This window comes from Gorilla gorilla, chromosome 13, assembly GCF_029281585.2.
Source record: "Gorilla gorilla gorilla isolate KB3781 chromosome 13, NHGRI_mGorGor1-v2.1_pri, whole genome shotgun sequence".
NCBI classification, from domain to species: domain Eukaryota; kingdom Metazoa; phylum Chordata; class Mammalia; order Primates; family Hominidae; genus Gorilla; species Gorilla gorilla.
The window spans coordinates 91065007-91090394 of NC_073237.2; the positions used below are offsets into that span (position 1 = coordinate 91065007).

The 25388-nt window shown below is 50.3% G+C and overlaps 1 protein-coding gene across 3 annotated transcripts in view; it reads right to left on the reverse strand.

Moving 5' to 3' along the window:
* The window catches only part of FBP1 (fructose-bisphosphatase 1), a 37243-nt gene extending 19003 nt beyond the window's left edge, over window positions 1-18240 (reverse strand). Inside the window, exons 1-2 of one of the 3 annotated variants that reach the window (XM_019034179.4) lie at window positions 17973-18240; window positions 17066-17259 (exon numbers count right to left, since the gene is read on the reverse strand). In XM_019034179.4, coding sequence (XP_018889724.1) covers window positions 17066-17235 — 170 coding nt within the window. In that variant the 5' untranslated portion in view covers window positions 17236-17259; window positions 17973-18240. Of the gene's footprint in view, window positions 1-17065; window positions 17581-17972 lie in introns of those variants that run through there. The other 2 variants (XM_019034178.4, XM_055349982.2) reach the window with 2 other exon arrangements.
* Window positions 18241-25388: the final 7148 nt, after the last annotated feature.

Below are 25388 nucleotides of genomic sequence, written 5' to 3' on the forward strand. Positions count from 1 at the left end.
TTGTTAGACTTAGAGAAGCGGCAGGTTGTCATAGCCTGGGGGGGTTGTCATACCCTGAACACAGAAAGGAGGGAGACGTCTCACAGGAAGGATGCACAGAGCAAGGCGAGAGCCTTGATGTGGGAAGGGAAAAAGATGGGTCTTTGAAGACACCAGCAAGCCTCTGAAAGTGGGTGGTAAGGGCACACCCACACCCTTGGCCAGGATGGCGATATGCGCTCACCTGGGAACTGATGGTCCCTGATCCAGTGGCCATGACTGCTTCAGCTCCTGCAAGTGCATTTGCCCAAAACATATCTCGCTGTGACTGGCTGGGCAAAACTGAGCCCCGCCTAGAAACCGTCCAAACCCACATGCCTGGTCCGGCCTATCTCAGGAGCTAGCTCCGGCTGTCTTCTCGGGCCCGCCTGTCAGCGTCTTTCGGCTACTCTTGGCATCATTCCCTTTCCAGCCTGCAAAGCACGTCTCATCCCACCAGCCCTCCTCCTGCTGCTTCTCTTTTCACCCATCACTCCTATTTCATGAGTAAAAGACCGAGATGTCTATCGAGCTTTGAGCTCCACCCCGTGTCCCTGGGCTTTCGATTCTATTTCCACATAATCTTTTTCTGACCCCAATTGTGAGGCTGGGGCTTGTGCAGGAAGAAGGCAGCCAAAATCTGGGAGGCCAGAGGGACTTGGCAGGGCCCACCAGCCCAAATGCAGCTCCCTCAGTGACCCCACTAGCAGCAGTGCTCTCTCCTTCCCAGCCTGAGAGTTGCACTGTCAAAGTCACTTTGTGATTATTTTTATTTTTTGGAGACAGTGTCACTCTGTTGTCCAGGCTGGTGTGCAGTTGCGTGATCTCGGCTCACTGCAACCTCCGCCTCCCAGGTTCAAGCGATTCTCGTGCCTCACCCTCCTGAGTAGCTGGGACTATAGCCGTATGCCACCACATCCAGCTAATTTTTGTATTTTTAGTACAGACAGGGTTTCACCATGTTGGCCAGGCCGGTCTCGAACTCCTGACCTCAAGTGATCCACCCACCTCAGCCTCCCAAAGTGCTGGGATTACAGGCATGAGCCACCGTGCCCAGCCCACTGTCAAAGTCACTTCTGATTCCGGAGGACAAATAGCACCAATGGACCAGAAGAAGGGCTTCAAGGCAGAGACCAGGTCCAGGCCTCAGCTCCCAGGCTCCCCTGCTCTTTCTGAACCTCCCTCCCTTTCACATGTGTCCAAAGAGGGAAGTGAAGTCCGCCCCCACGCGGCTGTCAGACGATTGCATGAGATGACATACACAAAAGGCTTAGCACTAATAGGTGCAGCCTGACAGGGACAGCTCGGGGGGCCAGGAGGGCTGGGCAGAGGGGCCGAAGGCACTGGACATGGATGAGGCACTGAGGCAGGTGCAGAAGGAAAGTCCTATATTACGTTTTGGCCCAAGTCCCATCCGCTCAGGCACTTCCCTCAGGAACACTCAGGCCATGTGGTCTCTTTTACTCAAAAACTTCCTAGACAGCTATCTGAGTGCTCATTTATTCTACACATATTCACCGGGGACCTGCTGTGCACGGGGAACCGTTCTAGATGCTGGGGTTACAGTGCTGAACATGGTAGATCAGATCCCGCCCTTGTGGAGCGTATATTCTATTGGGGTGAGCACAAACAAGAAATAAATAAGTGTTTTGGAATGAAAAAGATATGTCAGATAGTGATAGGTGCTCGCTGACATAAAACAAAAACAAGGTGACAGGAGAGGGAGATGAGAGGCTAGATGGTTAATTTAGATGGTCAGGAAGATCTCTAGGGGGGCATTCAAGCTGAATGGTACTTTGAATGTTTTTCGTAAGAATGGGAGGAAATAGGCCGGGCACGGTGGCTCATGCCTGTAATCCCAGCACTTTGGGAGGCCGAGGTGGGTGGATCCACCTGAGGTCAGGAGATCGAGACCAGCCTGATCAACATGGTGAAGCCCTCTCTCTACTAAAAACACAAAAAAATTAGCCGGGCATGGTGGCGGGCACCTGTAGTCCCAGCTACTAAGGAGGCTGAGGCAGAAGAATGGTGTGAACCCGGGAGGCGGAGCTTGCAGTGAGCCGAGATTGCACCACTACACTCCAGCCTGGGGGATAAAGCGAGACTCCATCTCAAAAAAAAAAAAAAAGAAAGAAAGAACGGGAGGAAATGGGCCAGGCACGGTGGCTCACGCCTGTAATCCCAGCACTTTGGGAGGCCAAGGCGGGTGGATCACCTGAGGTCAGGAAATTGAGACCAGCCTGACCAATACGGTGAAGTCCTATCTCTACTAAATACATAAAAATTAGCTGGGCGTGGTGGCACATATCTGTAATCCCAGCTACTTGGGAAGCTGAGGCAGGAGAATCCCTTGAACCCAGGAGGCGGAGGTTGCAGTGAGCCGATATCGCACCATTGCACTCCAGCCTGGGCAACAAGAGCGAAACGCTGTCTCAAAAAAATAAAAAAAAGAAAGAATGGGAGGAAATGAAAAAGCCCTAAAGAAGCCCAAATAAGTCACTGAGTAATGACTCCAGAGAAGAGCTGTATGTTAGCAATTTAGCCAAAGGAAACAGTAAGTTCATTTTTCACATATTTCCAAATGGAAGGGAGTGGGTACTATGTGCACATTTATACAAGTAATTTTGTAAAGCCTGAGGTCTTTTTCCTGTGATGCCTGGATCCAGGAAGCATCTAAATTCAGAGAGAGGAGACCAGAGGGAGAAAGTCCTTGTAAGGCTGGCTCTGATTTGCAGTACTCCTGGGCCAGCCCCACCATCCAGAGACAGACAAGTTATCCTGTAACTGTGTCCCAAACACAGGGGCACCGTGACTTGTTTTGTGGGATTAAATGAAAGTAGGCTATTTCCTCATGCAGTGGACTGCATTTTCCGAGCTTGCAGACTCAGCAGTTGGCCACATTAAAGTGAGAAGCAACTTCTGTTGCCCCAGATCATGCCCAGACCTACGAGAGGTTACAGTCAGTGTCAGGGTGGGTGACTTAGCAAATCATAACCACCAGCCAGCCCTCCCCACTGCCATTCCAAGAGTCTCAGATGGCTCCTACCCTTAGCACACAGAGGAACCAACACAGAGAAGCTGAGGGCCACAGAAGGGGTGGTACACCGTTCACGATGGTAGGCTTGTGGGGCCACACAGCACTCTGCAAGGACGCATGGCACAGGGTCCTCAGCACCTGCATGGACAGGGCTGCCCGCATGCACCAAGCCATGCGGGGCGCTCACCACAGAAGTGATGGGGCTGCCCACATCCACCAAGCTATGCAGGCCCTCGCCACAGAACTGACAGGGCTGGGGCCGGGCACGGTGGCTCACGCCTGTAATCCCAGCACTTTGGGAGGCCGAGGCGAGCGGATCACGAGGTCAGGAGATCGAGACCATCCTGGCTAACACAGTGAAACCCCGTCTCTACTAAAAATACAAAAAATTAGCCGGGGACAGTGGCAGGCGCCTGTGGTCCCAGCTACTCGGGAGGCTGAGGCAGGAGAAAGGCGTGAACCCGGGAGACGGAGCTTGCAGTGAGCCCAGATGGCGCCCCTGCACTCCAGCCTGGGCGACAGAGCGAGACTCCGTCAAAAAGAAAGAATGACGGAGCTGCCCGCGTCCACCAAACCACGCAGGACCCTCACCATCTGCAAGGACGGGGCCGGCCGCATCCACCAAATCACGCAGGACCCTCAGCACCTGCATGGACAGGGCTGCCTGCATCCACCAAGCCACACAGGGCCTTTAGCACCTGCATGAATGGGGCCGCCTGCGTCCAGCTCAGCACCTGGATGGAGAGAGCCGCGTGCATCCACCAAACCACACAGGCCCCTCAGCACCTGCACAGACAGGGCCACCTGCGTCCACCAAACCACGGGAGGAAATGGACTCCACCTGCTTCACGTTTCCATGATACCACTGGGTGGTGACAGATGTGTTAAGCTGGTTCCTGCCCCTTTCTTGGGAACACCTCTTCTCTTTACCCCCAGTAAGGGTCCCTCCCCTCTTCTAGCAGGAAGGACCCTTCTCCAGCTATCCTCCAGTTGTCTTTGAAGTGTAAAAGAACACATGAAGATAGATTACTCTGGGCTGCTCCAACTCAATGTTCACGTACTTTATAACTTTGCTAAGATATCTTGAGGGAAGGCTACTCCTGGTTAATCCTGGCGTTAGGAAAAGCTTCCAGAAAAGCACAGGAAAAGGATCCTAAGGTAGAAACAGTGGGTCAAGAGAATAAATTCCCCCGGCTGCCAGCCAACTATGCTGCCATGTTGATAGCAACAATGTCCAGGTGTCCCTCATGTCTCCAGGTCTCCTCTGAGCCGCAGTGAGTTAAGCTGGCCGCACCGTGCTGGTCACACCACCCTGGCTTAGTCCTGTCGGGGCTGCACAGCCACGATGAGCAGTCAGGACCAGATGCAGGCTCCATCAAGCCTCCCCCATCACACCTCGGGGATCCTAAGAAGGGCTTGAGATTTCCCCGAGTAACACATTTACACAGGTCAATGAAAAGTCGCAAGCAGGCAAGGCTTCTGTGATTTGAGAGAGGAAAAAGTCCTCAGAAACAAGCTCAAGGACTTAATTAGCTGAAGATCACATGCAGTTTATTTTCTCCATAAGCTTTCAGAAGCCCCCTTAGAAATAATAAATGTCTGGCCAGGCACAGTGGCTCACACCTGTAATCTCAGCACTTTGGGAAGCTAAGGCAGGCGGATCACCTGAGGTCAGGAGTTCGAGACCAGCCTGGCCAACATGGTGAAATCCCATCTCTACTAAAAATACAAAAATTGGCCAGTCGCGGTGGCTCACACCTGTAATCCCAACACTTTGGGAGGCTGAGGCAGGTGGATCACCTGAGGCTGGGAGTTCAAGACCAGCCTGACCAACGTGGAGAAACCCAGTCTCTACTAAAAATACAAACTTAGCTGGGTATGGTGGCATGTGCCTGTAATCCCAGCTACTCAAGAGGCTGAGGCAGGAGAATCGATTGAACCCGGGAGGTAGAGGTTGCAGTAAGCTGAGATCACACTATTGCACTCCAGCCTGGGCAACAAGAGCGAAACTCCATCTCAAAAAAAAAAAATTAGCCGGGCGTGGTGGCGGGCGCCTGTAATCCCAGCTACTAGGGAGGCTGAGACAGGAAGAGTCACCTGAACCCGGGAGGCAGAGGTTGCAGTGAGCCGAGATCACACCACTGCACTTCAGCCTGGGCAACAAAGAGTGAAATTCTGCCTCAGAAAGAAAAAGAAAAAGAAAAGAAATAATAAATGTCTGCCTGCTGATCAGTCATCATTCCTGAAAGGCCCTGAAGGGTAGATTAACAAGAGCATTCACTCTATATTCCAATCACCACCTAGAGAGGGCGGGCTCAGCAGCCTAGAGTCAATAGCAGGTGTGGGCCTCAGCTCCTGGTGAGACAGCCCTGACCCCTAGCGAATGCAGCGGCTGCCATCCCCCGCCTGAAGTTCCAGGAAGACTCCAGGAGAGCCCAGTGGATCCAGAAGACCATCCTGCCTTGGAAGGCGTTTCCAGGAGGCAGCTGTGAACCAGAGGTGATGACACCAACTACCCTCCATGGGACTCGACTGGAGCCTTACACACACCACCCAGCTCCCTTCTAGATCAGCTCCCAATTTGCCGTTCTCTAGGGATGGGAAAAGGCAGCAAATGAGGCTGCAGGGATATGGGAAACCATCACACGACGCTGTCCAAAAAAGCCCTCCCCAGGCCAACTGTGCCTTACAATTAAAGGAGAGGAACAGGTGAAATGGCCAAGACATGGGCTGAACTGAGCCAGCTGTAAACCTCCAGGCCTAGCTGCCTTCCCCTACCTCCCTCCCCTGCTCTGCCCCCAAGCCCCGCTGCCAGAAAAGGAGTCAGCAGTAGCAGTCGGGGGCTGATCATGCAGGGGCAGGGAGGGCAATTTTGATTGAGCCAGTGACTTGATCTGCCAAGGAAATGTTTTATGAATAAAAGTTATCACAGAGGTGACCAGACACAATGGCTCATGCCTGTGATCCCAACATGTTAGGAGGCCAAGGCATGTGGATCACTTGAGGACAGGAGTTCGAGACCAGCCTGCCAACATGGTCAAAGCCCACCTCTACCAAAAATACAAAAATTAGCCAGGTGTGGTGGCACATGCCTGTAATCCCAGCTACTTGGAAGGCCGAGGCACAAGAATTGCTGGAACGCAGGAGGCACAGGTTGCAGTGAGCCAAGGTCACACCTCTGCACTCTAGACTGGGCCACAGAGACTCTGTCTCAAAAAAAAAAAAAAAAAAAAATTTATCATAGAGGGGAAAGACAACATTGTGAGGTTTTCTCCACCTTTTCTGTATTGGGCCTAAGAGGAGAAATGTCAGAGCATAAGGAGCAAAGTGGCTTGAGGCCTTCCTTGAGAAGTAGCAGGCAGCAAGCAAGAGAACAGGGCACCTGCTGAGGCCAGAGCACCACTGGCCGCTACTGTTGGCAACGGAATTTAAATGCCCTGCACCTCACAGCAAGGAGGCCAGACCCGCTGCATAGAACCCCAGAGCCCCAGCTGAATCAGGGCACAGTGTTGCACAAATGTCAGCTACTTCCAGGCATGTGTGAATCAATAGGTGGCTTTCAAACCACGGCTGAAAATTCTAGGACATGCTTTTAAATTGCACTGTTCCAGAGACCCGGATATTTGGTTTCCATATATCCAAGTTGAAGCTGAGATTTTCTTGAGAATAGCAAAGAGAACAATGATGAGGAAACACTAATCATGATTTATACTATATTTAAATACTTTAAAATCTCGTTCTATGTTGTATCAAGTTTATAAAACAAGTATATATTACATGCAATCTATTGGGTAATTTCAATTAAAGGCTTTTTGTTGTTGTTTTTTGTTTGTTTTGAGACAGAGTCTCGCTCCGTCACCCAGGCTGGAGTGCAATGGCGAGATCTTGGCTTACTGCAACCTCCCCCTCCCGGGTTCAAGCGATTCTCCTGCCTCAGCCTCCAGAGTAGCTGGGATTACAGGCACCTGCCACCACGCCTGGCTAATTTTTGTATTTTTAGTAGAGACAGGGTCTCACCATGTTGACCAGGCTGGTCTCGAACTCCTGACCCCACGATCCGCCCATCTTGGCCTCCCAAAGTGCTGGGATTACAGGCGTGAGCCACCACACCTGGCCAAAGGTTTTTTTAATATAGAAAAAGCAGAGCTGATTAGCATGAGTCCTGCTCATGCCCTTCACAGATCCATGGCCATTGAATAGGCACAGCTGTTGATATGGGGGCGCTTCTGGAAATAAAATCACAGCTGCTTGGAGGAACTAATTCACCTCTCAAGCCTTGGCCTAGAAAATGGAAGCCTGTTAACTAGGAAACCTGTTAATTGATTTGGGTGGTAAGACAGATAATTAAAGAAACAAGGAAGGATCAGAGCCTGAAGCTGAAGGCACCAGCCTCCAGGAGATCCTCCATGGTGCCAGGAGCCTGGAAAATGTGTGCAAGAGTGAGACACCAGCATTGGTGACATCACATAACCCCCACTCCTGGGGAGGTAGGGGGGAGGGTCTAGTATCTCAACTCCCACCAAGAGAGGACCAGGAGAGCCCTCAGGCATGGAAGCGTGACCTTTATGGGGCACTGTCTTCATGGCCTTAGGAATGGCCCACTCTCTTCTAGGAGCCACTGGGAGGGAGGGCACAGACAGGGCTGCCACCCCTGGAAATGCTACCTAAAACCTCGATCTTAGAGGCCTGGGCCCAACCCGCTTTGTACAAGAATGCCAGGAGTGGAGGGCCTCTGAGCTCACCTCACCTGTTGGGCCATCCTGAGGATGGCACAGCCCTCTACCTGGGACATTCGAAATTAGAACCTTACAGGCAGCCAGAGGTTTTTCTAGTGAGGTCTGAAGCAAAAGTACAGGGCACCAGGTAAATGCCGAGTGTATTCTCCAAGGGGACCGAAACTCTTGCATAAACATGGCACATCTGAATGTGCCTCTGGAGGAAGAAAGACCCATCAGTCTTGATCCTGGAAAAAAGAATATTTTGTTCACCATGTATCCTTAGCACCTAGAACAATGCCTGCACATAGTAAGTTCTCAATGTAAATGGATGAATAAATTTAGAGAGTAATAAAAGGATCCAAGAATTCCTAAGATCATAAACTCCATTAGACCCAGTGGTATTGGTAATGCCTGCCTGCATAACCTCTACCATCCAACACTCCCAACCCCTGAAAAAACCCTCCAGATTAGCATAGCTTCTTGGTAAAAGTGTGTTTGCTGTGCAAACAGCGTTAGACAAATGCAATGGCCTTTCACCCGGTTCCTCAGGAAACTAGAGTGTAATGGTCAAGGCCCCAGGCTGGCACTCTACACCACCAGGGTTCCAATCCCAGCTCTGCTCCATGCTCAGCAGCCGGGGAAAGTCACTTAGCATCTGTGACCTCTAGTTCATCTGCAATATGGGAATGTAGTGTGTCTGCTTCATAGTCTACAGAGAGGGGGCATAACTGAGTTGATACCGGTAAAGTGGTCAGAAAAGTGCCTGGTGCATAGGCAAGTGTGCAAGAAATATTACCATTTCCACCCCTAGCTCCCTTGGCATAACACAACCACGCGGAGAAGCAAGAACTCAGCACCAGAAAGACCTGGGTTCAAATTCTGCCTTTGCTTCTTACTGATGATGTGACCTCCATCAAGTTGTGCAAAGCCCCTGAGTGGCTGTTTCTGGCCATGTTTGTGGGGATCGTGGATAATGCACACGGTGCACCTGGTTCATAGTACTCCCCACCAAGGCAGCCACATGACAATAGAGCCCCGCAGGCATCCACTAAGTAAGTGTCGGTTGATCTGGGGATTGGGGGAAGGGGAGGTATCTCTAAACCAGTTTTGCAGGCAACTTCTTGGAGGACAGCCAATAAGGAACTGGCAAAAGAAGAAAAAAGTGCTCCAAGTTTACATTTGATAAAATCTCACCGGGAATATTATTTATTTGAGATGTTCTTGACATTTCACTTCAATTTTATTCAAATTAGTTGACCCTGCAGCCCAAGTAAAGTGGAAAAGCACCAGGCAGGGTTGAAGTCTCTGTGTCCTTTCCCTTTCCAGCCCCAGAGATACGAAGGAGCTCTTCCTGGAGTTTGGGGAGCAGAACTCAACTGGAGAAACTGCCTATAATATCTCTTCTTTACTTTTACTGTAAACCCCACTGAAAAGTTTAAAGAGCTCTAAGTCATTTTAATTCATATGATGGAGAACACCTTAGAAGCACAGATTAATGTGGCCAGTATTTTGAAATCCTTGGATATTTTAATTAAATTTTAGCATTGTTTTCCAAGTTTACAAATGGTTTCTAAAACAGAATGAACCATTTCACAGCCATGGACTTTGTGACACTGAACATGCAGATTTGTGATGATTGGGGGAGGCTGCCTTCCACAGCATCTCTAAAGCACTGAAGGACACAAGGATTGGAGCCGGGGCTGACAGAACTAGAGCCCTCCAGGGCTGCCTGGATCTGCTGACTTAGGACCATCTCCTCCCGAAGTCACTGTGACTGAGTAACACGATTGCAGCAGCAACACTTCACACAGCACACAGAAGAACCAGACTCGGGCTCAGAACACGCAGCTCAACCAAAAGGGAGGGAGATTATTACCTAATCCTTATCACTAAAGTCAAAGGTAAGACTGGCTTGTTAACTGCTTGATTCCATGGTAATCAACCATTTGCCCAGCCAGGAACATCCAAAGGTTCAGAAATACATTGAAGAGGTGCTAGTGAGAGCTGCTTTCAAAGGTCACAAATACCTGCCTCTGCTTGCATTCACCGGGGCCTAAACTGGTAAACAGGATGGAACGTGGCTGTCTGCGCTTCTTTTATGCAAACAAAGTTGCAATTTCACTCCTTGGTCATGTGGAGAAGAGAATTCAAGAAACATAAAATAAATCTGGTAAAGTTTCTAAAAGCTTAATGCCAAAAACTGCAAATTGGAAGATAAGCCTAAACGTGTATTAGCTGACGTGTCATTCTAAAACGAAATCTGAAGCTCTTTACTATTTCTTCTGTCAAACAGCTAAGAGGACCCCATATACAAAAGTAACTCTTCTGGACATAATATGAGTCTGATGGGAGGACATTTCCTGCAGCCACTCTTGGGTGCAACATTGTTCTAATATGTAACATGCTAGCCTGGACTCTCTCCCTGCTGATAGCATACAGGCTACTGCTAAGAAATGAAGAACAAAACAGGCAAATAAAAGTTTACAAAAAAATGAAAATAAAATAGACCAGGCACGGTGGCTCACACTTGTAAGCCCAGCACTTTGGGAGGCTGAGGCGGGTGGATGACGAAGTGAGGAGTTCAAGACCAGACTGGCCAACATAGTGAAACCCCGTCTCTACTAAAAATACAAAAATTAGTTGAGTGTGGTGGCAGGAACCTATAATCCCAGCTACTTGGAAGGCTGAGGCAGGAAAATCACCTGAACCTTGGAGGTGGAGGTTGCAGTGAACCGAGATCACACCACTGCCCTCCAGCCTGGGTGACAGAGCTAGACTCTGTCTGAAAAATAAAAAAAATAGCCTTCAGGAAAACAATGATATTAATAACATTGGTACCAATTAGTAAACTTAATTGATCCTCCTACGATTCTCTGAGGTTGAAAACACAGCTGTCTCCATCTTACAATTGGAGAAACGGGTTCAGTAATGTCACATCAACAGCCCAATCCTCACAGACGTTGAATGGCAGGGCCAGGAATCTAAGCTTGGCTCCATCTCTCTCCAAAACGTGCTCTGAATCCCTGCACATTCCTGTCTGCTAAACTGGTCCAGATCTCCTCCTCTTTTCTCTGCCTCAGGGCAAGTGTGCCAAAACAGACAGGCAAGTCCAGCTGCAGGCTGGACAGCATCTCCCAACAGATCACCCTCTAACATCTCAAGTTAAGCGTTTCCAAAATGTTGGGATCATCTTCCCTCCTTTCCCAGACTAAAAACCAGCTCCTCCTTGTTTTTGTTTTTGTGTTGTTTTGTTTTGTGGTGGCATGGGCTCTGCTTTCAATTGCTAGGACCAGCGATTTCAGAAACTCCCTCACAGCCCTTCTCATCTAATCCATGCTCAGACTTCTTCCAAATCCTTCCTCTCCCCTCCAAGGCTGCAGCTCTGCTGGCTACTCAACTCACGCCTCCCCCTTCCCACTGGTTTTCCCATATCCTATCTTTCGCTCTTCCGATATACTTCCAGCCACACCTTCTCCAGATTTGTCTGCAATCACGCAACTGCCCCACTCAAAAAACTTTCAAAATCCTTGATCTCTCCCTTTCTATACCCCCAAAAGCGTAAAGTGTTCACCCTTGCCATTTGATGCTTCCCCAATGTACCCACAATTTCACATCCACGAACGCCCTACCATGAGTACTCCATGCTTTGGTCAAATTGAGTGGGCAACTTTTCCAGAAACACTTTCCCACCTCAGGACTCCTCCCCGCTGTGACCGCCAGCCTGAACTGCGGTCCAGCCGCCGGGCCTTTTGCTTCCCCTGCACGTGCCCATTCTTGGCGCTCCACAGTCCTTCACCATGAATCGTATTTTTGGCACCTCTATGAAAGCATCTTTCTTTTTTTTTGAGACGGAGTCTCCCTCTGTCGCCCAGGCTGGAGTGCAGTGGCGCGATCTTGGCTCACTGCAAGCTCTGCCTCCCAGATTCACAACATTCTCCTGCCTCAGCCTCCCAAGTAGCTGGGATTACAGGCGCCCGCCACCACGCCCGGCTAATTTTTTTGTATTTTTTAGTACAGACGGGGTTTCACCGTGTTGGCCAGGATGGTCTCCATCTCCTGACCTCGTGATCCGCCCGACTCGGCCTCCCAGTGCTAGGATTACAGGCGTGAGCCACCGCGAAAGCATCTTTCAGACCGGGCGCAGTGGCTCACGCCTGTAATCCCAGCACTTTGGGAGGCCGGGGCGGGCAGATCACCTGAGGTCAGGAGTTTGAGACCAGCCTGACCAACAAGGAGAAACCCCGTCTCTACTGAAAATACAAAAAAATTAGCTGGGCTTGGTGGTGGGCGCCTGTAATCCCAGCTATGGGAGGCTGAGGCAGGAGAATGGCATGAACCCAGGAGGCGGAGGTTGCAGTGAGCTGAGATCGCCCCACTGCACACTCCAGCAAGGGCAACAGAGCGAGACTCCGCCTCAAAAAAAAAAAAAAAAGAAAGAAAGAAAGAAAGCATCTTTCAAAACCTCTATTGCGTGTTAGAATGATACAAATATTTTTTCCTACAGAGTAAACTCTGTGTTGTTCTCGTCTTCTGGAACTTTGTACATGGTGGATGTTCAGTAATATTTTGTTAATTGAATGAAATCAGTGAATTCTTCAGTCAGTGATTTGGAAATGGATACAAAGGGAAGTCAACTCCACAAAACAAAAAACCTGAAGCCACTGGAGCACCACTTTCTCCCAAAGGAATGCAAACAAAGTGGACAACACTCGAATTTGACATTTGAACCACAACTTCATCAGCTTGACTTCAACTTGCAGACTGTTCTGATCTGCACAGTTTCTCTCCCAAGAGTGGATGGAGGGAGCCAGAAGCCCAGAGGGAAGGCTCCCAGGGCACATTTGCCCAAAGCAATGACTCCTTGGTATCTAAGCCTGAATTCACATCAAAAATGTCGCCTGGCCAACATGGCTAAACCCTGTCTCTACTAAAAATACAAAAATTAGGCCGGGCGCAGTGGCTCACACTTCTAATCCCAGCACTTTGGGAGGCCGAGGCAGGTGGATCACTTGAGGCCAATTCGACCTTGGTCAACTTGGCAAAATCCCATCTCTACTAAAAATAAAAAAATTAGCCAGGTGTGGTAGTGTACGCCTGTAATCGCAGCTACTTGGGAAATTGAGGCAGGAGAATCACTTGAACCCGGGAGGCAGAGGTTGCAGTAAGCTGAGATTGCACCACTGCACACCAGCCTGAGTGAGAGTGAGGCCCTGTCTCAAAAAAAACAAAAAAACAGTTAACTAATAGATGAGATTTAGAGTTTGGTGAATTCTAATTGATTTCTAAAAAATAAAGGAAGAGATGTCTAGTGTGGCCAAAAGACCCCCAATCCGGGGTTCCTGAGATCCCAGCCACAGGCCAAGTCATCTCATCTTCCTCGGTCTCAGGGTCCTCTTCTGTATGAGGAGGTGATAGACTAGCTGACTGTTGAGTCTCTTTCAGTTTAAAACTCAATGATTCCATGAACATTTTAACAGGAGCAATGAAAGTGACTACAATAGCAACTTTAGGTTACACCAGGCTCTGTGCTTAAACTCCTGATGTTTCCATAATGATCCTGGGTGAGCTCCCTAAACTGGCTCCAGTGAGGTTCCTGCAAATCTGCAATCACCCCGTCCCTCTGGGTGCATGCTCTTCTAGGTCCAGTCTTCAGCACTAACAAGATCTTTGCAGGAATGCTGGTTTTTCTTTCTGGATTTCAATGCCTGGAATGAATGTAGGTTGGGGGCCTGGCTTGAGAATCATGCTACCTGCCTGATGACATGTGATACTGAAAATGGCCAAACGCTGAACTTCCCACAAGATCACCTCAGTGTCCAGCATCTAGTCCTGTCAGCTACCCCAACAACCAGGCATGCACACCAGTTCCTAGGGTACAGCACTGTAATACCCAAAGGCTAGTAAAAACCAAAGTGCCCCAAAATAGAGAAAAACTTCAATACCTCATGATGTGTGCAGGGTAGCAGCACACAGCAGTTAAAAGGAGGTAGATGTAGATGTCCCGATATTAATGGATGTTTCTTGAATAATGTTAAATAACAAAGCAAACTACAGAAATGTGTATTGTGATCCCATTTTGTCTGCTATTATAGGCATATGTAAATAATATGTTCATGTGTAAACTTATATGACTGTAAAAGAGTATCCGGAAAAATAAGCAGTAAATTATTTGCAGTGGATACCCCATGGGATATATATGGGGTGGGTTTCACTCTTCCCTTGAATTCTTTTGAATGGTTTAAATTTTTGTCAATGAGTGCAACATAGTATTTCTTTAAAACCTGGTATTCACAACTATCTAGTATAAAAGTACACATATTGGCCAGGCACAGTGGCTCATACCTGTAATCCCAGCATTTTGGGAGGCCAAGGTGGGCAGATCACTTGAGCCCAGGAATTTGAGACCAGCCTGGGCAACATAACAAAACCCCATCTCTACAAAAACACAAAAATTATCCGGCATGGTGGCACATGCCTGTAGTCCCAGCTACAGGGGAGGCTGAGGTGGGAGCACCAATTCAGCCTGGGAGGTTGAGGCTGCAGTGAGCCATTATCACACCACTGCACTCCAGCCTGGGCAACAGAGTGCGACCCTATCTCAAAATAAATAAATAAATAATACGCATACCTTATGTAGCCAAAATTAGCATGCTTCATCCAGGCCCCACCATCAAAATCTCACTATCCAAGGTCCCACTGTCTAAGTAACCTTAGACAGTGGGACACCTCAAAACACATCTTACATTTCTCAGTCTCTCTAGCGGTGTGAAAGGTACTGACACATTTTTTAAACAATATCAGACATGACAAGCCCTTTTTTTTTCTTTTTTTGAGACAGAGTCTTACTCGGTCGCCAGGCTGGAGCGGAGTGGCACGATCTGGGCTCACTGCAACCTCCGCCTCCTGGGTTCAAGCAATTCTCCTGCCTCAGCCTCCCAAGTAGCTGGGATTACAGGCGCCCGCCACCATGCCTGGCTAATTTTTGTGTTTTTAGTAGAGACAGGGTTTCACCATGTTGGCCAGGCTGGTCTCAAACACCTGGACTTTGAGTGATCTACCCATCTCAGCCTCCCAAAGTGCTGGGATTACAGGTGTGAGCCACCACACCCAGTTGACAAGCCCTCTTTTTAAAATATATCCCTGGTCCTCAAAGGCAGTTAAAGCTGTGAGCCACCTATACTAGTTGTAAATTAAAGCTTAAGATTTCACCTGGGTATGTTTCTAAAATAAGAATCCTTAGGAATGTATTATTAAGAGGGGCCAGAGGCAACAGTAACGGAGTCATCACCTTCCTTAACATGTCTGCTTAATATTCAAAAATAAATGTGATCATACCACTCCTTTACACTAATTACCTCTGCCAGTCCATATTGTGGGACCAAAGCCAGACAGCCTGCCAGTAAGAAAAGGAATCTAGACTGCAGGATGCGGGGCGGAGAAGAGTTTTTAAGAATGGAGAAATGCATTCCAAACCCAAGTAGCAGGGTGTATTTGTTCAGGTCAGCTCTGAGCATCATGCGTCTTTTTTTTTTTTTTTTTTTTTTTAAGACAAAGTCACACTCTTGTCGGCCAGGCTGGAGTGCAATGACGCAATCTCGGCTCACTGCAACCTCTGCCTCCTGGGTTCAAGCGATTCTCCTTCCTCAGCCTCCCGAGTAGCTGGGATTACAGGCGCCTGCCACCACACCCAGCTAATTTTTGTATTTTTAGTAGAGACGGGGTTTCACCATGTTGATCAGGTTGGTCTTGAACTCCTGACCTCAGGCAATCCACCTGTTTCGGCCTCCCAAAGTGCTGGGATGACAGGCTAGAGCCTACGTGCCCAGCCCATCATGTGTCATTTTTATAGTGTGCATAAGTGCGGGGAATGTTAGTAAAGTGTATGGACAATCTGAAAACCCAGTTACACTTCAGTTAAAAGTGTGGATCAGTTAGCTAGAAAATACCTGCGCACGGCTGTGCACGGTGGCTCATGCCTGTAATCCCAGCACTTTGGGAGGCCAAGGCATCACCGGAGGTCAGGAGTTCGAGACCAGCCTGACCAACATGGAGAAACCCCGTTTCTACTAAAAAAATTACAAAATTAGCTGGGCATGGTGGCACATGCCTGTAATCCCAGCTACTCGGGAGACTGAGGCAGGAGAATCGCTTGAACCCGGGAGGCAGAGGTTGTGGTGAGCCAAGATCGCACCATTGCACTCCAGCCTGGGCAACAAGAGCAAAATTCTGTCTCAAAAAAAAAAAAAAGAAAGAAAAAGAAAATACCTATGCACACCAACACAAATGAAAGGATGTTGTGTGACTTACAAAAAACCTCACAAGAAGGGGTCCTTTGAGTCTCCACTCCACTTGACCCCTTGCTACTCACAATGTGATGAGTAGACAAACAGTATCTGATGGGCAGCACCCACCACAGGAGAACTTAGAAATGCAGAATCTCAGGACCTGTCCCAGAGCTATGGAAGGAGGGCACACATCTTACCAAGATCCCCAAATGATTCCTGTGCCCAGTGACGGTCGAGATGCACTCCATAGCGCATTCAGAGAACCATTCTACAAACCACTTTTGAGCTTTCCACTAATTGGGTAGAGGCTGCACACACCATCATTGCAAATCGATAGGGGTTTTGAAGCCCTGGGTGTTTCCTGTTTCTGGCACAGCATGACAACTGTCCCAGCAAGGGGCAGCCCACGGGAGCTCCTTTGCACACAAGCCCTGCTGCTCCTAAAGGCTCTGGACACACAGGAGACCTCCCAGCCTGCTTGCGCGGGGGGGGGGGGGCGGGGGGGGGGACACTCGCTCCTAACAGGTCTTGTTTCAGGTCACAGATAACTGGATTAGAAACCTGACTTGGGTCCCTAATTGCAGAAAAAGTGAAGGAGGACAAAGAAGAAATGGGGAAGGAAGGCACCTGAGCTAGCACTTTCCTGTCTGAGGCTAGGGCGGGTATGACGGGCAGGCCAGGTGCCCGCACTTGGCCGGCTGAGAGGGGTACGAGGCAGGCTGCTCAGGGCAGAGGAGAGGAATGCAAGATGGAATCAGGTGTACACCTGCGAAATGGACCCCCAGGTGGGCCCCTCCAAGGTTAAGGGAGGAGATGAGGACTTAAGTGAGGCTGAGCCAGCTTCTGGAGAGAGGGGCTACCAGACAGAGAGCGAGAGAGGCGCTCAGACATCAGACGGACAGACAGAGGCTGACGGCAGGAGGCTCAGAGGGCCCAACGTCAGCCCGCCGGGCAGGCTCCCCAGGCAGACAGACAGGACGGGGCCCACCGCCCAAGACCCGACTCACAGGTGCGCGATGCCCGCCTTGCGCACCGCCGAAGAGATGGCTTTGACTGCTGTGCAGAGCGAGTTGAGCAGCTGGGTCAACTCGCCCGTGCCGCGGGCCTTCCTGCCCTCCTCCATGACGAAGCGGGTCAGGGTGTTGACGTCCGTGTCGAAGGGCGCCTGGTCAGCCATGCTCGAACTGGGCAGAAAGCGGGGCTGCAGGTGCAAGCGGCAGGTACGGGGCTGCAGGTGCGGGCGGCAAGAGAGGGCAGTAGGCACTGGCCGCAGGTGCGAGCTGCAGGTGCGGGCGGCAGGTGCGGGCCGCGGGACCTGGCGGGAGGACTGACAGACCGACTGCCGCCCCGAGTGTCCGCAGCGCTCGCGGTGCAACTGGGCCAGGCCAGGCGCCCGCGGGTGAATCGCGGAAACCTTTAGACGCGGGTCGGCCCCCCGCCCCCGGGAACACTCTTGCGCCCCGCCTACCCCGCGGACCAGACCGCGGCTCCGCCTGCTCGGATCTTCAGACAAGGTCGGGGATCCTCCCTGCGGTCTCCCAACCCCCGCCCCCACGCGCCCTGCCGCCCCCTAGACTTCCTGGGCTGTCGCACCCCCCGCCCCCCACACCCCTCCGTGCCCTCCACCCGCACTGTGGAGCGGGACTCGGGCCATCGGACTCTGCCAGAGAGAAAGCTATGACTGTTTCCTCCAAAATCATAAAACGGAAGTTCAGAAAGGTTAAGTAACTTGCTCAACGCCACCAGCTAGGCAGCGAAACCCGCAGCCAGTCCACATGGCTTGGGTTTAGCTCTGCAGCTCCTGCCCCGCGTGGCTGCCTGCCCCCGCCCCCTGCCCAAGCCCCGTCCACTCTGCCTGGCCTGTCACCTGGCCCTTCTGTCCCCGCTAGGAGACACAGAGTCCCCGTTTCTCACCCATCTGAGGGCCCACGTCTGAATCCTTAATCCAGGCCTCTTCTCAAGATTCCTAGAATTCGAGAGCTATTGAGTATTTGAGTTTCCAAGATGTGAGTCTCGCCCGGAAGTTTCCCGGAAAACGGTCGCTGACACAGAGTCCTCGGCTACCACACAAAGGCCAGAGGGCTCCACCGCCCGCATCCTGACCCCCTGGTAGCCACAATGCTGCAACTGATGTGCTGATTCACGGAACAACACCTATTGAGCACCTGCTGTGCTGAACACTGTCCTACCTTCCAGGGGTGGAGCCTGATCAAAACAGACAAAACTCCTGCCCTTTTCGAGTGTACGTTTTCACAGAGAAACAGTAAAAATAAATATATAAACAATAGATTAGTTTGTTACATAAGCCATAAGTACCATAGAGAAAAACGAAATAGAAAAGGAAGACAGGGAATGTGGAGGGGAGAAGAGGGTGAGCAGAGGCCTCAATAAAAGCTTCTCTGAGAAAGGGATATGTGAGCAAAGAGGTGACGCGCCGGTGGAGACGGGAAGGAGAGCGGTTTCCTCACCGGGAGAGCCAGTGCACAGGCCCTGGGGTAGGAGAGCATGTGTCAGGTTCAGGGAATGGCCAGGAGACCGGTGGAGCTGAAATAGAGCTAGCAAGGGTCAGAGATGGAGGAGATAAGGCCAGTGGAAGGATGCAGAGGTGAGGTCTAGAGGGCCAAGTGAGGTTTGACTTTGACTTTGACTAGGAGGAATCCACTGGAGAGTTTGGAGAAGAGAGGCATGGTCTACCCTGTGTCTTCATACTCCGGCTACTGTGTGAAGATCAGACTGAAGACAGTGCCCTCCAGGTTACTAGGAGATAGTGAGCCAGGTGTTAGCAGTGGAGGTGGTGGATTCTGGGCATATTTTGAAGGTAGAGCTGATGGGATTCATTGACAGATGAGATATGTGAGAGACAGGAGTCTTGGATGATTCTAAGGTTTGAGGCCTGAGAAACTAGAAGAATGCAGTTGTCCTCAACTGCGATGGGGAACACCAAGAGGGGCGTGTGCTGGAGGCAGGACTGACAATTAGGAGCTAAGTGTGGGACCTGCTAAGTTTGAAATGCCTTCTAGACATCCAAGGCAATGTCAAATAGACAGATTTATGTATCTGGAGTTCAGAGGAGAGATCCATGCTGCAGGTATAAATTGGAAAAGCCAACTGGAAAAACCAACCAAAAACGAAGAGATGTGACATCCGGGAAGCCAGATGAAGAAGGTAAGTAAAGGCGGGCTGACCCATGTGCCGAGTGGTGTGGATGGGGCAGGCAGAACAAGCTCTGAAAATTGACTGCTGGATTCATCGTGGAGACCTGGGGTGCAGATTCCTGTGCCCAGGGTTGTCAGATGCGGCGGCGTTGGATGAAGGAAGGTGGTGGTACCACCAGGAAAGACAGCGACTGTCTCCTCAAAGCCGCAGAGGGGACTCAGATGCCTGGCAAAGAGAGTTGATCCTTTAAGGGTCTTATTAACTCTTTGTTCCTCAGGCAACTTTTCAGGAAAAACCCTGTGTTAAAAAAAATAGTAAGAGAAATACATCCTTAAACATAAAAACTCAATAGGCCAGGCTCGCTGGCTCACACCTGTAATCCCAGCACTTCACTTTGGGAGGCCGAGGCGGGCGGATCACCTGAGGTTGGGAGCTCGAGACCAGCCTGACCAAGGTGGAGAAACCCCGTCTCTACTAAAAGTACAAAAATTAGCTGGGCATGGTGGTGCATGCCTGTAATTCCAGCTACTCAGGAGGCTGAGGCAGGAGAATCGCTTGAACCTGGGAGGCGGAGATTGCAGTGAGCAGAGATGGCACCATTGCACTCCAGCCTGGGCATCAAGAGCAAAACTCCATCTCAAAAAAAAAAAAAAAAAAAGAAAAACAAACAAACTGGAGGCTGAGGCAGGCAGATCTTGAGGTCAGGAGTTCAAGACCAGCCTGGCCAATATGGTGAAACCCATCTCTACTAAAAAAATTAGCCGGGCATGGTGGTGTGCACCTGTAATTCCAGCTACTCAGGAGGCTGAGGCAGGAGAATCACTTGAACCTGGGAGACAGAAGTTGCAGTGAGTCAAGATCCTGCCACTGCACTCCAGCCTGGGCAACAGAGCGAGATTCAATCTCAAAAAAAAAAAAAAAAAAACTGAAATGTGATGACTAGTATTTTTGGCGTAGTAACTAGTTACTAGGGGAGAGCTAGAGCTGGTAACTAGGGGAGTGTGCCCCTTTACTTGCCAGACTCTCAGTCCCTCAGGATCTTGGATTGGCTAGGACCGTAAAAGTCATCTAGTCCAGCCAACCCTCACTGGACACCATCCCTGATAAGAGGTGAAGAGCTTGGGATCTGCATTAAGCAAACTTGCTTGAGTCCCTGCTCCAGCCCTCAGCAGCCAGAGATCTCGGGCCAGTTACCTAATCTCTGTAAACCCAGTTTGTTCATCCATATAGTGGAATAATGGTTCCATCTGGCAGTGGTGTCATCGGGCTGAAATGAGATGGCATTGGCAGAGTGCTTAGCTCAGAGCTACACACAGGGGACACACTGAATACGTGGAGGAGACCCCTGTCTAGCTCAGTCACTTCTGCTTGTCACCCACGATGATGGGCAGCTCATCCCCTACAAGGCAAGCCATTCCCCTTGGGACTAGGCCACGTCGCATGGGGGTGAAGTGCACAGACTCTGGGGCTGCATGGCCTGGGTCCAAATCCTGGCCTGGCCACTTACTGGCTGTGCAAGCCTGTGCAATTGGCTAAACCCCACCAAGCAACCATTGGCTCATCTGTAAACTGGGGCTAATGATTGTAGCCACCTCATAGGGTTGCTGGGAGAATTATACAGGCAGTGCTGGTAGTGTTTAAGAACCGTGCCCAGCATGTAGTAAGTACACAGTATGTAAGTGTTTGCTTCGTTACATGGGTAGGGCCAACTGTTGTTTTCATGTGAACAGAAGCAAGAAAGTTCCCTGGCCATCAAAAGGGGCTAGAGGGATGTGGGAATTGGCAGCTGAGCCTGTATTTGCCTGGTGTGCAGTGATATCCCCTCCATCATATTGGTCGATTGTGACTCGCTCTTTTCTGGGTCAAGATGCATAAAGCCCATCACCCAGGTATTAGCAAGAGACAGAGGAAGGCGGCCACCTCACACGGGTTCCTGGCCTGTGGGTTGGGCCCCTCCCTCCTCCACCCACCACCCTCGCAGAGTTGCTTCTTGCCACATACTCCAACTTCACATGGGATTGCAGATTCAAGTGATGTGAGCAGTATTACCACATGTGTAACACTCGAAATCCTGCGAAGAATCAGTGCTCATGCATTTCCTCACCCAGCTCCCGCGATGGGGTTATGTTGGAGGCGGGCAGTGGAGAAGTAACAGTCTGGACAGTCCCTGCCCCTACACCAGCCGCCCTCAACCCAGGGCTCCACTGCTTACTTTCCCCTCTGTGGGGGCGGTTAGTGCCACAGGAAAGAAAAACAGGCCAGGCATAGTGCACACACCTGTAATCCCAATGCTCTGGGTTGCTGAGGCAGACAGACCACTTAAGCCCAGGAATTTTAAAAGCGGCCTGGACAACATAAGGAAAACATTGTCTCTAAAAAAATTTAAAAATTACCCAGGAGTGGTGGCGCATGCCTGTAGTCTCAGCTACTGGAGAGGCTGAAGGAGGAGGATCACTTGAGCCCAGGAGGTCGAGGCTGCGGTGAGCCGTGATCACAGCACTCAACTCCAGCCTAGGCAACAGAGCGAGAGTGTGTCTCTAACAAAAAGACAAAAAGAAAAACAAAAGCCAAGTGGTGTATGTGAAAGGGATTGCAGTAGCATGGTTCTTCCTTAAACACCTCCCCCAGCTCCTGTGGCCCCGGGGGCCTGGTGTGGAAACTAAACAGCAAACATCTATTTAGCACTTGCTAAGGGTGTGGCACTTGGCCAGGGCTTCAGAAGCAGCCTTTAATCAATCCAGAACCACTCTGGGGTGGCTTCTAATCAAACCCCTGTCTTTACAGATGAAGGGACTGAGCTTTTCTTTTCCTTTTCTTTTTTTTTTTTTTTTTTTTTTTTTTTGAGATAGAGTCTCACTCTGTCGTCCAGGCTGGAGTGCAGTGGCATGATCTCGGCTCACTGCAAGCTCCGCCTCCCAGGTTCACACCATTCTCCTGCCTCAGCCTCCTGAGTAGCTGGTACTACAGGCGCCCGCCACCTCGCCCAGCTAATTTTTTGTATTTTTAGTAGAGATGGGGTTTCACTGTGTTAGCCAGGATGGTCTCAATCTCCTGACCTCGTGATCCACCCACCTCGGCCTCCCAAAGTGCTGAGATTACAGGCGTGAGCCACTGCGCCTGGCCCAATTTTTGTATTTTTAGTAGAGATGGGATTTCACCATGTTGGTCAGGCTGGTCTCAAACTCCCAACCTCAGGTAATCTGCCCGCCTCGGCCTCCCAAAGGCCTGGAATTACAGATGTGAGCCACCACGCCTGGCCAACAAGGTCAAATAACCTGTCCAAGGCCTGCAGCCAGGCAGGAAGTGACAGAACAAAGACTCAAACCCTCATCTGTCTGATTCCAAACCCCATATTCCCACTGACTTGCTGGTTCTCTCCTAAGTGGCAGTTTCCCTCCACGTCACGCCTCCACGGACAGGCGAGGCTCTGAGCCCGCCTACGGCAGCTCCCTGGACTCTAGAGCTATTTCTGGGCTCATGTTCATTCATTCTTTCACTCAACACATAGTTTTTGAACACCTGCTGTATGCCAAAACCATACCACACCCTGAGGTTGCAGTGGTGAACAGGACAGACACACCTCAGTCCACTTTAGGTTTATATTCTTTGTGGGGGAGATAAGAAAAAAAATCATTTAACCAACAAAGACACAAAACTGTTTCAGGGAGCAGAGTGCTATGAAGACTGTAAAGCAGGATAATGAGGTAAAAACTCGAAGCCTTTCTTATGAAATGACTTTTGATCAGAGACTGAACAACAGAAAGGAATGGGGCAAATGAAGAGCTCATAGAGGAACATACAGAAGAACAAGCAAGGCTACAGCAGGTGCAAAGACCCTGGTGCATTCAAGGATCAGCTGGGAGAAGGCCAGTGTGGCCTGAAAGGCAAGTGAGGGAAGAACCACAGGAGATAAAGTTGGAAAGAGAGACGAGGGCAGATTATGAAAGGCCTCACAGCAAGTCGCTCAGGTTCTATTCATGCAGCAAGAAGACAGGGGAGGCCGGGTGCAGTGGCTCACGCCTGTAATCCCAGCACTTTGGGAGGCCGAGGCAGGCGGATCACAAGGTCAGGAGATTGAGACCATCCTGGCTAACATGGTGAAACCCCGTCTCTACTAAAAATACAAAAAAATTAGCCTGGTGTGGTGGCGGGCGCCTGTAGTCCCAGCTACTTGGGAAGCTGAGGCAGGAGAATGGCATGAATCCGGAAGGCGGAGCTTGCAGTGAGCTGAGATCGCGCCACTGCACTCCAGCCTGGGTGACAGAGCGAGACTCTGTCTCAAGAAAAAAAGAAGATGGGAGGGTTTTAAGCTGGGGAGCGACATGACTTACTAAACGGTGTGAGAATGGACTGTAGGTGGTCAAGAGCAGAAGCCAGGAGACCTAGCAGAAGGAGTCTGACCTAACCTCTACTTGATTTACAGTCAAATATGTGAAGCTCACTGTCATATTCCCCATACATCTTTACTTCTCCAGTTAAATATTTTCAGCTCCTCCAGCTGCTCCTCATGTGGCAAGATTTTGAAGTTCTTCCCTTCCTGTTCTGGACCCGGTGGCCCCTTGAAGCTCCTTATAACCCCATGCTCTATTACCACGATTCCACCCATCTGCTCCACCTCATGTTCCAGGGGTCCTCTCTCCTAAGAAACTAGCTGTATTTTCTCCCCCCTGCTGATAATATTAGGAACAGGCTGATGATTGCAGCAGCAGGATGGGGCAGAGGGCAACTGAACCATGATGCAGTTGTAGTAAAGAGCTCAGCCAGCCCTGCGGGGAGCTCCTCTGAAGCTAAGATGACTCTGCAGAGCTGTCCTGAGTTGGGGCAAAGAGGCCTGGAAGTTAGACCTCCAGGCCAACATGTCATGGGCTATTGGCTGTCGTGGGAAGGGGCGTGACATGGGAGAGGTAGCTGTCATCAGCAGAGGCAGTTCCAAAGAAGGAAGACAGCTGAGCACCGCCCACCGGCAGCAGTCCCAAGAGCTGGGAGCCCCTTCTTTGTCCTTAATGAGGAGCTGCAAGGCATCCCACAGCACCCACCGTCATCAGCAAGGAAGGCCAGAAACTGCGGGGAAGCAGGGTCTGTCTGCATCTCTCGGCTTTCCTTTCCTCTGTGTGGCATCACTCTCAGACACTCTCTCCCCTTGAAGCCCCATGTATGGCCACAGGTATCCCCAGAACTGTGCTCAGTCAGCCCAGCTTCCTTTCCCTCTAGTTCCAGCAAAAATCCAGTGTGGAACTCTTCCTGGTCCAGAGAGGTGACCATTCCCTGGCCAAGAATTGTTATAGTGATAGCACAGACCTCCTCCAATTTATAAAAGGTGTAAGTAATTACACACATTAGTGCTCTGTTACACGGATTCACTGAAATCATGGAAGCTGGGATACGCCCAATACACAGTGGCTGCAGCAGATATGGAGGGATGGTAGCCAGGGTGGAGCATTCTGGAGCTGAGGGAGCATAAAATAGCATGAGAGGCCGGGCACAGTGGCTCACACCTGTAATCCCAGCACTTTGGGAGGCCAAGGCGGGAGGATCATCAGGTCAGGAGATCAAGACCATCCTGGCTAACACGGTGAAACCCCGTCTCTACTAAAAATACAGAAAATTAGCGGGGCGTGGTGGCGGGCGCCTGTAGTCCCAACTACTCGGGAGGCTGAGGCAGGAGAATGGCGTGAACCTGGGAGGCGGAGCTTGCAGAGAGCTGCGATGGCACCACTGCACTCCAGCCTGGGCGACAGAGCGAGACTCCATCAAAAACAAACAAACAAACAAACAAAATAGCATGAGAAAGCTGAAGTGAGTGTGTAACCCAGAGCGACGAAGTGGAGCGTGTTAGTGAGAGAGGAGTCAGCGTGCCCCGAGAGCCGGTGGGCGAGGCCACGGAGGGAGGGCGCCAATGCGGGAGGAAGGCGTGTTCTGCCCTCTTGGCCACGGCTACCCTGGGGCCTCCAGACTACAAATGGTTACCTGTCCACAATACTTATGGAAACGGAGGCTAAAAAGTTACAGCGATTTGACACAGTAAATGTATGTCTCTGTAATCTAATAATAAAAATCCGGGAGGTATATTCTACATGTCTTTTTAATTCTATTTTTCTAGAAATTCATTCTTTGTTGTATTTTACAAAAGCAGTGACCTGTGATGGGTTGGGAATGTTTCAGAAACTGGTCCTT